Source organism: Kogia breviceps, chromosome 16, assembly GCF_026419965.1.
Source record: "Kogia breviceps isolate mKogBre1 chromosome 16, mKogBre1 haplotype 1, whole genome shotgun sequence".
Taxonomy (NCBI): domain Eukaryota; kingdom Metazoa; phylum Chordata; class Mammalia; order Artiodactyla; family Physeteridae; genus Kogia; species Kogia breviceps.
In genome coordinates, this window is record NC_081325.1 from 44874140 (window position 1) to 44890547 (window position 16408).

The 16408-nt window shown below is 32.9% G+C and overlaps 1 protein-coding gene across 1 annotated transcript in view; it reads right to left on the bottom strand.

Annotated features, from left to right (window-relative positions):
* Positions 1–461: 461 nt before the first annotated feature.
* KLHL1 (kelch like family member 1) overlaps positions 462–16408 on the bottom strand; it is a 368376-nt gene continuing 352429 nt past the window's right edge. Inside the window, exons 10-11 of the mRNA XM_059041531.2 lie at positions 12415–12586; positions 462–1585 (exon numbers count right to left, since the gene is read on the bottom strand). Of these exons, the coding sequence (XP_058897514.1) occupies positions 1526–1585; positions 12415–12586 (232 nt within the window). The 3' untranslated portion in view covers positions 462–1525. The remainder of the gene's footprint in view (positions 1586–12414; positions 12587–16408) is intronic.

Consider the following 16408-nt stretch of genomic DNA (forward strand, 5'->3'; position numbering starts at 1 on the left):
TGAAATGTGACTAATAAATTTAATCACATATACATGTTGGGAAATTTTAGATTTCCTAATATTTCCTTGACATAAACTATCAATATTTTCCTTGGTTATTAATTTCAAATATTTTTCCACTACCCAGTAATAAAACTCAATTCCATGTTTTACATTGACTCAAAAAGAGGGATTTTCTTGACTTTTCTAACCCCTGCATGATTATCAGCACTTTCATTATGGGATGGGCATTTTCTAAGCACTATTGTTAGCTGTCTCAAGTGAGTGACTACAAAAGAAAACAATAATTAAAGATTGTATTTGGTGTCAGCATAGTATTTAGGAAGAAATAAACTTGTGTTTTGATGAAAATATATACTTCTTTAGTTTTGAAAAGTCGAGCAATAAAACGCCTATTTCTTGTCAATTTTTTACTCAGTTCTGAATTAAAATTTATTGAAAAATGATACACTGATAAAAGTAAATTTTCTATTATTTATTAATTATATTTAAAATTTACATGGACTATTAAGGACAATGTGTAATGTTTCTACTATATGCTTTAAACAATTACAAACATTGGCATAAAATAATGTGCATATCAATGTTACAAGTTTGAAAAGTGGGGAATGAGAATTGGAAGTCTGCCTTCCTTCTAACAATGATGATTAACACTCCAAATGAATGGATCATAGATTTCTCTCTCAAATTTCTAAGATTCTTTATGAACAAAATTCTAAAGGACTTCAACATGCAATGGATATATATAACATTCAGAATAACTAACTTCCATGCTTACACTGAACTCATCATAAGGCAAAAGCCTATAATTGTACTGATTCTTTGGCTCAGTGTGTTCAGAAAGCAAAGCAATGTGGTAAGCTTAATGAAAAAGATCCTTTGTGTTTTTCAGCTTCAAATTGCTAATACAGTTGCAATAAAATCCAACCATCCTCTCATATGATATATGCAGCTTTGATTTGTTTTCTGAATGCAAGAGAGAAGCATGAATTTGTTTCTCTAGTTCGTAGTTTAAGAAAATTAGGAAGAAGCATGTTTGTTTTAATAAACATAATTCCACCTCCTGTATGATCACATCTGAGTAGGAAAATAGTAAATTGATCAAATTCTGTCAGATGAAATATCATGTCTTCTACTCTTGGCAACCTCTTGGTATCTCCACAGATTATAAAACAATTGAGTGAACTGTGGTCATGAAATTATCCATGTCACAAATCTTGGTTTCTCCTTTTAATTGCTTAATAAAAACAAGCCTTTGGTAACTCTAGTTACTATATGCTACAATACAAAACAAATTACCAATAACCATTCCTGAACTAATACATGACCAGATAGTATTCCCAGAGCAGTTTGTTTTCTTGTTTCCCATAATTCTGTTTGATTTTTCTATTTCTTTTGACATCAGTAGGTAAATCTAGCAAAATCTTTGTTCTTGAAGAATTTTCATCTCAGGAAATTCTCATTCTTGCCCTCTGATATAAAAATAACCACTCCAGCAATTAAAATATATCCAAATAAAAATAAGTCAAGGTTGCTTGATGACTACTACACAGGCACCTGCTCTCCCAATATTCAAGGAAGCCATCTGTTGAAAAAGATGAAACACAATTTAAGACAAATTTTACTGCCTTAAAATATACAAATTATAATGTATTTAAACCAGTCATTCATATGCATGAAAATCATTAAGAAATGTGATTATCTTTTCCCAATTTATCCACAGGTAGTACAATATAAATGGAAACAATGAAAATGACATTTACATAAAACAATAATATGAATATTGAAAATTTTTAAACCTGTAATCATTTACAGAATTTTTAATGAAACTAATAAATTCTTTAATGATTTTTAGTGAAATGAAGCTGTTTTAGAAAAGTTTCCAGCAAAGATTTATTCTAGAGCTTACATGGACATATTTGTGATGATATTTCATAGTGACAGCTTGGAGTATATTTTAGATTAAATACCTATTTCACTATTGAAGTCATTGTGAAGTTATTTCCCAAGATATTATACTGAATTAAATGTGTTATTCATTCATTCTAAACAGAGACATACAGTGATATAGCTTCAATATTTTGTCATTAATAAGCCATAATTACAATTGCCACAGGGGCTATTTTTTTTTAAAGTCTACATTATGCTTGTCATTGAAATGAGAACTGAGATTTTAAAAATAATCCTGAATATGAAATTGGCTAGAAATATATTAAAACAATAATTTTTACAAAGTTTGTAATGAAAATTTATTCCATAGAGGTAAACTAAGATTTTAGTAATTTGAACTTTTTCATATCAATGATTTTTATTACAGTTTTCTAAGAATAATTTATGCACATAAAATATTAGGTAGATGAGAAATTACAGGATATTATTTCAAAGAGAAAGGAATAAAATGTAACAAATAAAATAGCTATGAACAAAATAACCTCAGATCACATACATTATCTTATTGATTGAGAAAGGACATGGTCTCACTCTCTAAATATGAAAATTACCAGCATTATCTGATTATCTATTAGTTCTTTTAGCTGTGTTTATTGTTACCTGCCATCCCACTTGCAGGTTAAAAATAAAAACAGAAACAAAAACTAAAAACCTTCCCATATGACTTTTATTTTATTCCTTTCACTTAATACCCTATTTTTTTAAAAAGCTAATATAACATCTCTTGTCTTTTTCATAGATATTTACTCAAAATGAGAAGTGAAAAGGGGAATGTGATATAATGATAGCATATTGTGTGTTAAGAATAATTTTTATAGATCACTGTCACCTTTATAATCCCATCATATGTTGTCATCTCTATATGACAGGCATGTGAATGGAGTGTCAAGAGATGATATGTAAATCTGGTAACATCAATGTCTACAATCTGAAATATTTCTGACTCCAAAATGCACAGTTTCCATTGTCTCTCTTTTAGTTTCCAATGATTTTGAAGCATTGTTTCACATCAGAGTCATCTAAGGAACTTTTACAATGTATAAATACTCAAGGCCTACCATTCAATAGGAATGGGATGAGTATTGGATAGATGTATTTTTGAAGTTTCCCAAATACTCTCTGATGTTCATTCAATACTGAAAAATACTATGCATAGTTTCTAGGTGAAGTGCAATGTACATACTTTCACTTTATGTCTGTATCTACATTTGCATCTATATCTCTATACATGCTTATATGTGTGTGTAAAAATGAATGTCTGCTTTTTTCCCCCGAGTTTACTATTCCTCCTGTATTTCTTTTACCAGTGAATGCCACCACTTTCTACCCACTTGTTCAAGACAGGAACCTAGAGCACATCCATGACCCTTAGTTTTACCTCCCTCAACCTTGCAGGTAAATAACCATCAAGTCCTATAAGTATCTCTCCAACCAACTTAATTGTACCCATTCATACTGTTTTTAAGCTAGTTCAGGTTACAGTTTCACCTTTAGTGTGAAGGGGAGCAGAATATGCCACTCTAGGTTATGCCACTTTGGCATATTGATTATTTTGAACTAAAGGTACTTGAGAGATGCCGGACACAGGAGGGACACTCTGACCCTCCTTTGATCCCTTAAAGCAGGAGATAAATCTCCCATGTGAAATGATACCCTCTATCTACCAGGAGGGTAGAGGCATATTTAACACCAGACATAGGGAATTTAGGGCCAAGAAGGCTGTGTAAACAAACCTTGTAACTTCTTAACCAATTTACTACCTCAATCCCAAACCACTTTGTCTACTCAGTTCTTCATGAATTTATTGTTTCTTTGTCTAAAAAGTATCAAAGCTTCCTGCTTTGGTCACTTCTTTGAGTCTCATATATTTATGGAGTTTCCATATGTACAAAATTAAATTTGTTTTTCTCCCATTCATCTGTTTTATGTCAATTTAATTGTTTCATTAGCTGAAGAAACAAGAAGGAAAGAAGGAAAAATTTTCAACGCCTACAGTGGATTAATAAAATATGTCCTAATAAATTTCTGACTCTGATTTTGCTTTCTCCTAATCATTTTTCACTTCTCATCAAGTGCAATCATTTTAAAGCACAATTCTGATTATTTACTTTCCCTGTCTAAAGTCCTTCATTAGCTCTCCTTTAGGTTTATAGTAAAGTCAAGATTCTATAACATGGTTTCTGGTCTTATATGATATAGACACAATTTGTCTCTCCAAACTTACTGCTCACCGCTTTATTTATTGCTGAATGAAACATGCCATGTGTTCTCCGTCCTGCGGCTCTTTAAAAATTCTCGTCCTTAAACCAAACCACTCCCCATATTTTAATCTGTTTAACTATTACTCATTTTCTATGCTTCACTCTACATATCAATTCCTGAAAGAAGATTTCTCTACCCAACACACTTAAGTTCTATCATAGTGTTAAGTATTCCCCTTACCCCAGCATTTATCATTCTATTTTAAGCATTCGATATATTCTACAAAAATACATTTTAAGTATTTGAGACCTCCTCCCCTTTTCCCCCTTGGTCCAGTTTTATCTTATTTAATATATATTTTAAATAATCTGTCCTGTTCTCTCTCCAGGGTTATACCTTTCAGCCTTAGTATGATAACCTAAAAAGGCTGGCATGAAACCAATTATTAAACAGCAACTGAAGATTTAAATATCTCACCAGGCTTCCCTGAAACTCATTCTAAGCATCTTATATATCTATTACATGCAAATAAACTAAATCCACGTACAACAGAGTAAACTGAATTGCAAAACTAATTCACAATAAATTTATTTAAGAAACATTCACATATCTCTCACCCCATGCCAGCAACTATGTCAGTTTTTGGAGATATGACAGTAAATGACACACTATCTTTGTTTCTTTACAGCTGCAGGTAGATGCAGCAAGACAGCACTACAACATTGTACCAAGGAAGACATGAAAGGGTGATTTTAGCCAGGCTAGGGGAAATGGAATTAATTTTTTCTTTCTATGTCTTGAAGCACACATATTGTTTTTACAAATCAAATGCAAAAAAAAAAAGACAATGTTAAATGACAAAGTCAAATTTATTTAAAACACAAACACACAAACACACCTGCAAGCATGCATGGGTTTGTTCTGTGTGTAACTATTAAGACATGAATCTGGCAAATACTCTCTAATCTATTTCCATTATCTCCAATTCTAGCTAGCTTGGGAAATTTTCCAAACATACATTATTATATATTTTAATATATTTGCTTATTTATTCTAATGCTTGGACATTTTATGGTGCCAGTAGTAAATGAAATAACCAGATGATATTGTCCATTTATGGGGTATGTGAAGGGAAGGTGACAGGCATTATCCAGCAAATACCAGAACTTTCTCTAGTGGCCTGGAATCCTGAAAATTTTCAAAGGAATTTGGTGTGGTCTGCTGATGGTCCCTTGAGAGTCTTAAAAATACAAATAATGATAAGATATGGATGTAAAATCTTAAAGTAATTAATAGCTTTAAAATTAATATTTATTGTACTAAAATAAGTTGTTATAAAATTTTAAAATATTTTTTAATGTTTTTTTTTATTTATTAATACAGCAGGTTCCTATTAGTCATCAATTTTATACTCATCAGTGTATACATGTCAATTCCAATCGCCCAATTCATCACACCACCATTCCTACCACCCCATGGCTTTCCCCCCTTGGTGTCCATACTTTTGTTCTCTAAATCTGTGTCTCAGCTTCTGCCCTGCAAACCAGTTCATCTGTACCATTTTTGTAGGTTCCATATTAATGCGTTAACATACGATATTTGCTTTTCTCTTTCTGACTTACTTCACTCTGTAGGTCCATCCAAGTCTCAACAAATGACCCAATTTCATTCCTTTTTATGGCTGAGTAATACTGCATTGTATATATATACCACAACTTCTTTAACCATTCGTCTGTCAATGGGCATTTAAATTGCTTCCATGACTTAGCTATTGTAAATAGTGCTACAATGAACATTGGGGTGCATGTGTCACTTTGAATTATGGTGTTCTCTGGGTATATACCCAGTAGTGGGATTGCTGGATCAGATGGTAATTCTATTTTTAGTATTTTAAGGGACGTCCATACTGTTCTCCATACTGGCTGTATCAATTTACATTCCCACGAACACTGTAAGAGTGTTCCCTTTTCTCCACACCCTCTCCAGCATTTGTTGTTTGTAGATTTTCTGATGGTGCCCATTCTAACAGGTGTGAGGTAATACCTCATTGTACTTTTGATTTGCATTTCTCTAATAATTAGTGATGCTCAGCAGCTTTTCATGTGCTTCTTGGCCATCTCTATGTCTTCTTTGGAGAAATGTCTATTTAGGTCTTCTGCCCATTTTTGGATTGAGTTCTTTGTTTCTTTCATATTGAGCTGCATGAACTGTTTATATATTTTTCAGAGTAATTCTTTGTCTGTTAATTCATTTGCAAATATTTTCTCCCATTCATCTTGGTATGGTTTCTTTTGCTGTGCAAAAGCTTTGAAGTTTCATTAGGTCCCATTTGTTTATTTTTGTTTTTATTTCCATTATTCTAGGAGGTGGAACAAAAAAGATCTTGCTGTGATTTATGTCAAAGAGTGTTCTTCCTATGTTTTCCACTAAGAGTTTTATAGTGTCCGGTCTTACATTTAGGTCTCTAATCCATTTTCAGTTTATTTTTGATTATGGTGTTAGGGAGTGTTCTAATTTCATTTTTTTACATGTAGCACTCCAGTTTTCCCAAAACCACTTATTGAAGAGACTGTCTTTTCTCCACTGTATATCCTTGCCTCCTTTGTCATAGATTAGTTGACAAGAGGTGTGTGGGTTTATCTCTAGGCCTTTTATCTTGTTCCATTGATCAATATTTCTGTTTTTGTGCCAGTACCATACTGTCTTGATTACTGTACTTTGTAGTATAGTCTGAAGTCAGGGAGTCTGATTCCTCCTGCTCCGTTTTTTTTCCTCAAGAATGTTTTGGCTATTTGGGGTCTTTTGTGTCTCCATACAAATTTTAAGATTTTTTGTTCTAGTTCTGTAAAAAATGCCATTGGTAATTTGATAGGAATTGCATTGAATCTGTAGATTGCTTTGTGTAGTATAGTCATTTTCACAATATTGATTCTTCCAATCCAAGAACATGGTATATCTCTCCATCTGTTGGTATCATCTTTAATTTCTTTCTTCAGTTTCTTATAGTTTTCTGCATAGAGGTCTTTTGTCTCCCTAGGTAGGTTTATTCCTAGGTATTTTATTCATTTTGTTGCAGTGGTAAATGGGAGTGTTTCCTAAAATTCTCTTTCAGATTTTTCGTCATTAGTGTATAGGAATGCAAGATATTTCTGTGCATTAATTTTGTATCCTGCAACTCTACCAAATTCAGTGATTAGCTCTGGTAGTTTTCTGGTGGCATTTTTAGGATTCTCTATGTATAGTATCATGTCATCTGCAAACAGTGACAGTTTTACTACTTCTTTTCCAATTTGTATTCCTTTTATTTATTTTTCTTCTCTAATTGCCATGTCTAGGACTTCCAAAACTATTTTGAATAATAATGGTGAGAGTGGACATCCTTCTTTTGTTCCTGATCTTAGAGGAAATGCTTTCACTTTTTCACCATTGAGAATGATGTTTGCTGTGTGTTTGTCGTATATGACCTTTTTTATGTTGAGGTAGGTTCCCTCTATGCCCACTTTCTGGAGAGTTTTTATCATAAATGGGTGTTGAATTTTATCAAAAGATTTCTCTGCATCTATTGAGATGATCATATGTTTTTTATTCTTTAATTTGTTAATATGGTGTATCACATTGATTGATTTGCATATATTGAAGAATCCTTGGATCTCTGGGATAAATCAAATTTGATCATGGTGTATGATCCTTTTAATGTGTTGTTCGATTCTGTTTACTAGTATTTTTTTGAGGATTTTTGCATCTATATTCATCAGTGATATTGGTCTGTAATTTTCTTTTCTTGTAGTATCTTTATCTAGTTTTGGTATCAGGGTGATGGTGGCCTGATAGAATGAGATTGGGAGTGTTCCTTCCTCTGCAATTATTAGGAAGAGTTTGAGAAGGATGGGTGTTAGCTCTTCTCTAAATGTTTGATACAATTCACCTGTGAAGCCATCTGGTCCTGGACTTTTTTTTTTTTGAAGATTTTTAGTCACAGCTTCAATTTCATTACTTGTGATTGGTCTATTCATATTTTCTATTTCTTCCTGGTTCAGTCTTGGAAGTGAAGTTTCTAAGAATTTGTATATTTCTTCCAGGTTGTCCATTTTATTTGCATAGTGTTTCCTGTAGTAGTCTCTCAGGATGCTTTGTATTTCTACGGTATCTGTTGTAACTTCTCCTTTTTCATTTCTAATTTTATTGATTTGAGTCCTCTCCCTATTTTTCTTGATGAGTCTGGCTAATGTTTTATCAATTCTGTTTATCTTCTCAAAGAACCAGCTTTTAGTTTTATTGATCTTTGCTATTTTTTGTTAATTTCTTTCATTTATTTCTGCTCTGAACTTTATGATTTCTTTCCTTCTGCTAACTTTGGGTTTTGTTTGTTCTTCTTTCTCTAGTTCATTTAGGTGTAAGGTTAGATTGTTTATTTGAGATTTTTCTTGTTTCTTGAGGTAGGTTGTATAGCTATACACTTCCCTCTTAGAACTTCTTTTGCTGCATCCCATAGGTTTTGGATCATCGTGTTTTCATTGTCATTTGTCTCTAGGTGTTTTTTTATTTCCTCTTTGATTTCTTCAGTGATCTCCTAGTTATTTAGTAACGTATTGTTTAGCCACCTTGTGTTTGTGTTTTTTACGTTTTTTTCTCTGTAATTCATTTCTAATCTCATAGTGTTGTGGTCAGAAAAGATACGTGATATGATTTCAATTTTCTTAAATTTACCGAGGCTTGATTCCTGACCCAAGATTTGATCTATCCTGGAGAATATTCTGTGCACACTGAAAAAGGAAGTGTAATCTGCTGGTTTTTGATGGAATTTTTTTATTAATATCAATTAAATCTATCTGGTCTATTGTGTCATTTAAAGCTTCTGTTTCCTTAGTTATTTTCATTTTGGATGATCTGTCCATTGGTGTAAGTGAGGTGTTAAAGTCCCTCACTATTATTGTGTTACTGTTGATTTCCTCTTTTATTGCTGTTAGCAGTTGCCTTATGTATTGAAGTGCTCCTATGTTGGGTGCATACATATTTATAATTGTTATATCTTCTTCTTGGATTGATCCCTTGATCATTATGTAGTGTCCTTCCTTGTCTCTTGTAACATTCTTTATTTTAAAGTTTATCTTATCTGATATGAGTATTGCTACTCCAGATTTCTTTTGACTTCCATTTGCATGGAATATCTTTTTCCATCCCCTCATTTTCAGTCTGTATGTGTCCCTAGGTCTGAAGTGGGTCTCTTGTAGACAGCATATTTATGGGTCTTGTTTTTGTATCCATTCAGCAAGCCTGTATCTTTTGGTTGGAGCATTTAATCCATTCACATTTAAGGTAATTATTGTTATGTATATTCCCATGACCATTTTCTTAATTGTTTTGGGTTTGTTTTTGTAGGTCCTTTTCTTCTCTTGTGTTTCCCACTTAGAGAATTTCTTTTAGCATTTGCTGTAGAGCTTGTTTGGTGGTGCTGAATTCTCTTAGCTTTTGCTTGTCTGTAAAGCTTCTGATTTCTCCAGTGAATCTGAAAGAGATCCTTGCTGCATAGAGTAATCTTTGTTGTAGGTTCTTCCCTTTCATAACTTTAATTATATCATGCCACTCCCTTCTGGTTTGTAGAGTTTCTGCTGAGAAATCAGCTTTTATCCTTATGGGAGTTCGCTTGTATGTTGTTTGTCATTTTTCCCTTGCTGCTTTCAATATTTTTTCTTTTTTTTTCCAATTTGATTACTATGTGTCTTGGTGTGTTTCTCCTTGGGTTTATCCTCCCTGGGACTCGCTACCCTTCCTGGACTTGGGTGGCTATTTCCTTTCCCATGTTAAGGAATTTTTCAACTCTAATCTCTTCAAATATTTTCTCAGGTCCTTTCTGTCTGTCTTCTCATTCTGGGACCCCTATAATGCAAATGTTATCCCAGAGGTCTCTTAGACTGTCTTCGCTTCTTTTCATTCTTTTTTCTGCATTCTGTTCTACAGCAGTGAATTCCACCATTCTGTCTTCCAGGTCACTTATTCGTTCTTCTGCCTCAGTTATTCTGCTATTGATTCTTTCTAGTGTAGTTTTCATTTCAGTTATTGTATTGTTCATCTCTGTTTGTTCTTTAATTCTTCTAGGTCTTTGTTAAACATTTCTTGCATCTTCTTAATCTTTGCCTCCATTGTTTTTCTGAGGTCCTGGATCATCTTCACTATCATTATTCTGAATTCTTTTTCTGGAAGATTTCCTATCTCAACTTCATTTAGTTATTTTTCTGGGGTTTTATCTTGTTCCTTCATCTGGTACATAGCCCTCTACCTTTTCATCTTTTCTATGTTTCTGTGAATGTGGTTTTTGTTCCACAGGTTGCAGGATTGTATTTCTTCTTGCTTCTGCTGTCTACACTCTGGTAGATGAGCATTATAAAACATTTTAAATACCACTTTGCTCTTTGTAAGATACTATATGATACAAAAGAGTGTAATAAAATACAGATGAGGGAAAATGGCCTTTAGGATGATTTTACCAATTACTATTACATACATTATTTTAATTTCAATTTTAGAGCAATGATAAGCATAATAGCTCATTTCTATAAATATGTAATGAAGATATTATATCATTTATATATCCATAAACTTCCTTTATTTAATGTTCATTTGTAAAAGTAGCACATTTAAAACATATACCACTGAACTGGTACATTTCCTTAGCAAGTCAACAATCATAGCAGTGCTCCCTTTGTAAACACTGGGGACTCAGGAAGGTAAGGAATTAAAATATATCTTCTAAAAATCTCTGTGCAATAATTACAACTTATTTTATATTTTCTGCTCTCTGGATAAGGAATGCTTCTTTCTAGCAATTAAAGTAAAACACAGAACATCACAGGACCTAGTTCTCCAAATTCTTCCTCTTTGTTCCTCCATTCCACCTTTTTTCTTCCTTCTTAGCCAAATGCCTCTTCATTGGAATCAAAGGATTTTCCCTTGGGGAAGAGTAAGGTTCATAAGGCAGATACCTTAGTCTGACCATGAGGAGTCTAGTTTTGTACTTCAAAGTCAGCTTATTTAATATTTCAGTTGAACACATATCATCAAAACTGGCACAATCAAGGAAGTTATGTATCTTTAAAAGTAAACATTTTTTCAAAGAAATTTACTTCAATCAAATTTTAGTCAATTTCTATGATCAAAAATATAGCCTTCTATACATTAAGGAATAAGAGGAGATGAGGTTTTATCCTGCTTCAACTAAGTAAGACTTTGGAATTTAACTGCATCCATTGATGGAAAATTGGTTTGTTTGTTTGTTTAAATTGTTTCTCATTTTTAAGTTTCTGATAAAGGAGAGAAATAAGAAATATTGAGAGATTTGGCAAAGACAGAAAGTATGGAGGAATTGAATATAAGGACAAAAGTCTGAAAATATACCCATTCCCTTCACTACAAGAAAGGCTATAGTAATTGTACAGCATAAGTAATTTTCCACCATAATTAAGTTGTCTTCCTCTCATCTGTCCCCAGCACTCACACACACCCCAACACAAATAGTCCAGATCTTCGACCAGATTAGGAGATTCTCTGAGCATGATACTGGATCTCTAACTACAGTGTATGTTCAAAGGCTAACCTAAGATCAGCCAATTATTTCACTCCATCTTCCTGGCCAAAGTGTTTGCCCAGGAATGAGTGCTTTATATGACAGACCATTCAGAGCTCTTTGCTGTTTGTTTTGGGGTTTCTTTTGAACAAAGAATTCTTTTATTTTCTGATTATGGCTGTGAGGATTCCCACTTAGAGTTTCCAGCAGCACCACCAATGGAAAATTCTCTCTGCAGTGAGTAGCAATCAACCTAACAAAGATAGTCAAGCAAAAACAGGAGACAGAAAGTTGATTTCTTCAGGTTTCCATTCTCTTATTTTTGTTATCTCTAAAACCAAATATTTTAAAGATGAGTTTTTGTGAACAAATATATTCCACTTTTATTTTTTGTTTCAGCTAATTAAAATTCAGTTCCTGTCTCTTGTTATGAATTATAATAAAGTGGAATCTCACTGAAGCATGAATGTAACTTTCTAATATAAATTTTATTGAAGTATAGAATACACAAGAGAAAAGTACACAAAAACATATAATTTAATAAGCTTTTTACAAAATGAACATGAAAATGGACAAAATCAATCATTTTGAGTTCAGAGTAATTCAACTAGATACATTGCTGTATGCACCCCTCTCCTCCAAAGGAAGTAAGTGAAATAAATTCTTATATGTGAAGTAACTTATGCTGGCAACAATCTTACCTGGGTCCATTCATTAGTTTGTGGATCATAGGATTCCATAGTGTTGAGGTATGTCTGCCCATCATAGCCACCAACGGCATATAGTCTGTCACCAAGGAGACAGACACCAACAGCATCTCTGGGCATACTCAAAGGAGCCACCATGGTCCATGTGTCTGTTTTGGGATCATATCTAAAATTTAAGGATAAAGGACATAACATATTCTAGTCACTTTCAACTTTTACTATATTAATGATGGCCTTTCAAAACAAGCCGTGAAAAAGAAAACTTAACTTTTTTTTTCCTAAAAACTCAATATTTGAGCAGGTCTTCAGGAACCAATGTCCACAATGTCTGGCTTTCTATAGTTAAAGGTATTTTAAAAACATACCTAGACTCTTAATTGGATGGATGCCGAGTCATCTTACAAAAATGAATATCATGATTTCTTTCCACAAGGAAGTCAGATATGTAAATAACTTTTGTTCCACAGTAGGATGAAGTTGTTTAAAACAGGTACAAGAAAGTGTTATGGTCATGAAACAGAAGTAATTGTTAAAAATCTGGGAGAATTATTAAATACTTCACATTTGAAGTCTCCTTTAAATCAGGTCTGAAAATCTATCCTAAATTTGCTAGAAAGAAAGAGGTATTTTCCCAAAGGAACACAAGTGTTAATAAAAATGTATGGCCAGCTTTGTGGAAAATAGGTGTGCAGTGTGGTCAGGTTCAAGGGTATAAGAAGAAGCAGTGCTTAAAAAGGTGGTTTTTGATCAGCTCATGGATTGCTTGATTCCCAGAGTAAGAAAGTATTTTGTGCTTACTCAATAGGAAAATAGGGAATCATTGAAACTTGAGGAAATAAGTACAACATGAACAGAGCTATCTTTTAGTGACAATTACTCAGGATTCACTGGAAAGGAGAGATTAGTAAATGAAGAAATTGAAGCAGAGGGTCCAAATATTATTATTGAATTTTAACCAAAAATAATTATATTTCCAGAGAGTCTGATTACCATACATTACATACAGATATTTTATGTTTTGGGTGGTAAGAATCCAAAGAATTCCTTGGTGAGTGTGCTTTACTTCAGCTAAGAAGGAATGATTAAGCCACCCTTTGCCTTTAACCTACAACTGTAGGTTCAGATACAAAAACATCTAGTAAGAACCCAGTAGAGCAAATATAAAAGAAGACTGGATCACAGCAAATTTATTCCTAGTTTGTTTTTCTACTCCAATCTTGTTATGAAGTTTTAATGAAAAAAAGAAACAAACACAAACAAGCCAAAAAAATCCACCTACAGTTTATTGAAAATAAAGAAGGTTGTACAAAAGAAATGCCTGGAAGGACCGCAAGGATGTGAAATTTATATTTTGCAGAGAATATTTCTCCCAGTACATTACATGCATTTACACACCATGTCTGGAGGAGTTGTGACAGCCAAGATGATATATGTGAAATGAGAGATTGGTTGAATGCCACACATAGACGCAAATGCAAATATGCAATCTATGCTATCAAATCTTCTTTAAGATATTTAAACTTCTACCATGAATATTTTGAAATATATAAACATAAAAACAGAGGACAAAAAAAAAGGAAAGATGAGAAAAGAAAAGACACCACAAGAAATCAATTGTACAATCCACAAAGTGGAACATTTTATAAGATACCTGACTGAATTTTTCAGGGAAAAAAAGCCCAGTAATAAAATGAATTACTAAGAAGAAGTAGCTGTTCTAAATTAAATGTGACTTTAAAATGTAACAAAATAAAGTGAGTGAAACTTACTTGGATCCCAACTTATAGGCCAACTATTAAAATATGTTTAAGACATTTTGGAAATTATAATTCTGGGTATCAGATTATAAGAGATTATTTAAATTTTTATTAGTTGTGATAATGACGTGATTATGCTAAAAATATAAAGTTCTGATCATTTTCCATTGTTTGTTTCTGGGATTAATTCATAAAGGTTTTGAGCTAAAGTAAAGAATTACTTTAAAATACTTCAGGAAAAACAAATACTGTAAAGGTGAATGGATGAAGCAATTTGGTGATGGTTGTTGAATCTGGGTAATGAATATGGCGAGTTGTTTACTTTTCTGTCAGGAAATTTTTGTCATAAAAATAACTTTACAAGGAAGAATGTATAATACTCCTAATTTCAGTGAAACGTGAATGTTCTTTATATTTTATTCATTTTCCAATAGAAGTCAGTCTGCCTTTTGTCACAATCATTTCACTTAAGTAGCTTTTCCTGAAGTCCTATTTTAGTTCCCATGTAATTATTATTCAGCTGTATAGGATTCTTTTCAGCTACTGTCTACATAGCAGACTTTATCACTTTGCAAAAAGGCAGAAGAACTGAGAAAAAAGCTAACACTAAGAGCACTAAGGAATAATAAATGCATTTAAAGGCTTCTGAAATTTTAAGAGAAGCTCATATAATGAAGATATTCTCATATACTCATACTTCAGGGAAAATTAAGAAAACATTAGTATGTCCTATATCTAGGTACACACTTAGAAATAATATCCTACACTTCAAAATAGATATCATTCTTTTCACATTTTACAAAATTCCTGAAGAAAAGTTAAAAAATTTAGTGCATTCTCCTAGAAGATCCAAATCTTTGAATTAAATAAACCTGTTTTCAGTGGTAGGCAACATATTTTATGTGTTTAATAGCAATCTTTTAATTTATATCTGGCAATGGTGATGATATTTAAACTTATACATATTGCTAGAAAATCAAACCAAACCAAAAGAAAAACTGAGTCCAAACCCTACCCCCCCCACACACACACTCACACACACATTCTCTCTCTCTCTCTCTCTCTCTCTCTCTCTCTCTCTCTCTCTCTCTCTCTCTCTCTCTCTCTCTCTCCCGGATATTTATGCAGTAATCACACTAATTCAAAATTACCCCGTAATGGTTATCCTGGTTCTCACATTAATGGATCTAAATTGAGTTTTCTGTATTTAGAACTCCGTGGATTTACCTCTCAGCCTGGGATACACATAACTGTTACCCCCCAAATGAAATAAACAGCATTTTTTAGCTTAGAGAAAGATCCACAGATGTATAAGCTCTTTCCAAACAATTACTAACAGTGAACACTATCATTGTCTGTTCACATTTTTGACAAAATTTTGTTCTAAGCATTCTTTTTTGCCTCGGGTTGCCTGTTTATAAAAAGAAAGAAAGAAAAGAAAAAGCGGGTGGGGGGCGGCTGCTGTCTTTTTGCATTTAGGCTGTCTGCCTTTCCTACTTCTCACCTTGGCCTTCATGGTCAGAATGTGAGCTCTGCATCAGGGACTCTATTAAAGTTTACAGCCCTCAGGAAAGAGATGCATCCGTATATAGTGGCTAAAATTGGCTGTAAAATGAAAACTTGCCAAAGGCATATGACAACCACAGAATAAAAGTTAGTTTCTCATTGAAACTCTCCCTTGAAATTTTTGAGGTACCATTACTTTTTCAAGCATTGTTATTTCCACAATTAGAAGATAAAAATTTATCTTATGTTTAATGGACAATATAACTAGATTTCTGCCCCCCCTTTCAACAGTTTTTGCTTATTTTTATACAAACGTATTTTTAAAAGTTAATTTGATTTCAACTTTTCTATGAAGGTGTATGAAAATCTCTATTTTGACTACGTCATATTCCATTGCATCTACTCTTCAAGGTTGAAGGGAGGAGAGATGAGCTGGTGACAGAACTGGAGAAAGCAAGGACCCGCTAAGCAACTCCGACTCCTCTCAGGTGTACCTTTCTCATTAAAGTTTTAAAAATTATTTAAGCTATTGTCAATCAACAGAACATGGAGCATACACAGAAGATCTTAATGCTAGTAAAAACTCACTTTTAAAATAAATATCTTTAACTGTTCAAAACTAAGGAGAAATAGATTCTTTATGTAATTATTTTCTGTACTCATATAATAGAAAAATTTACTAGTGCTGTGAGCCCAAATTATGTATTTTTAAATATCTTTCTCAA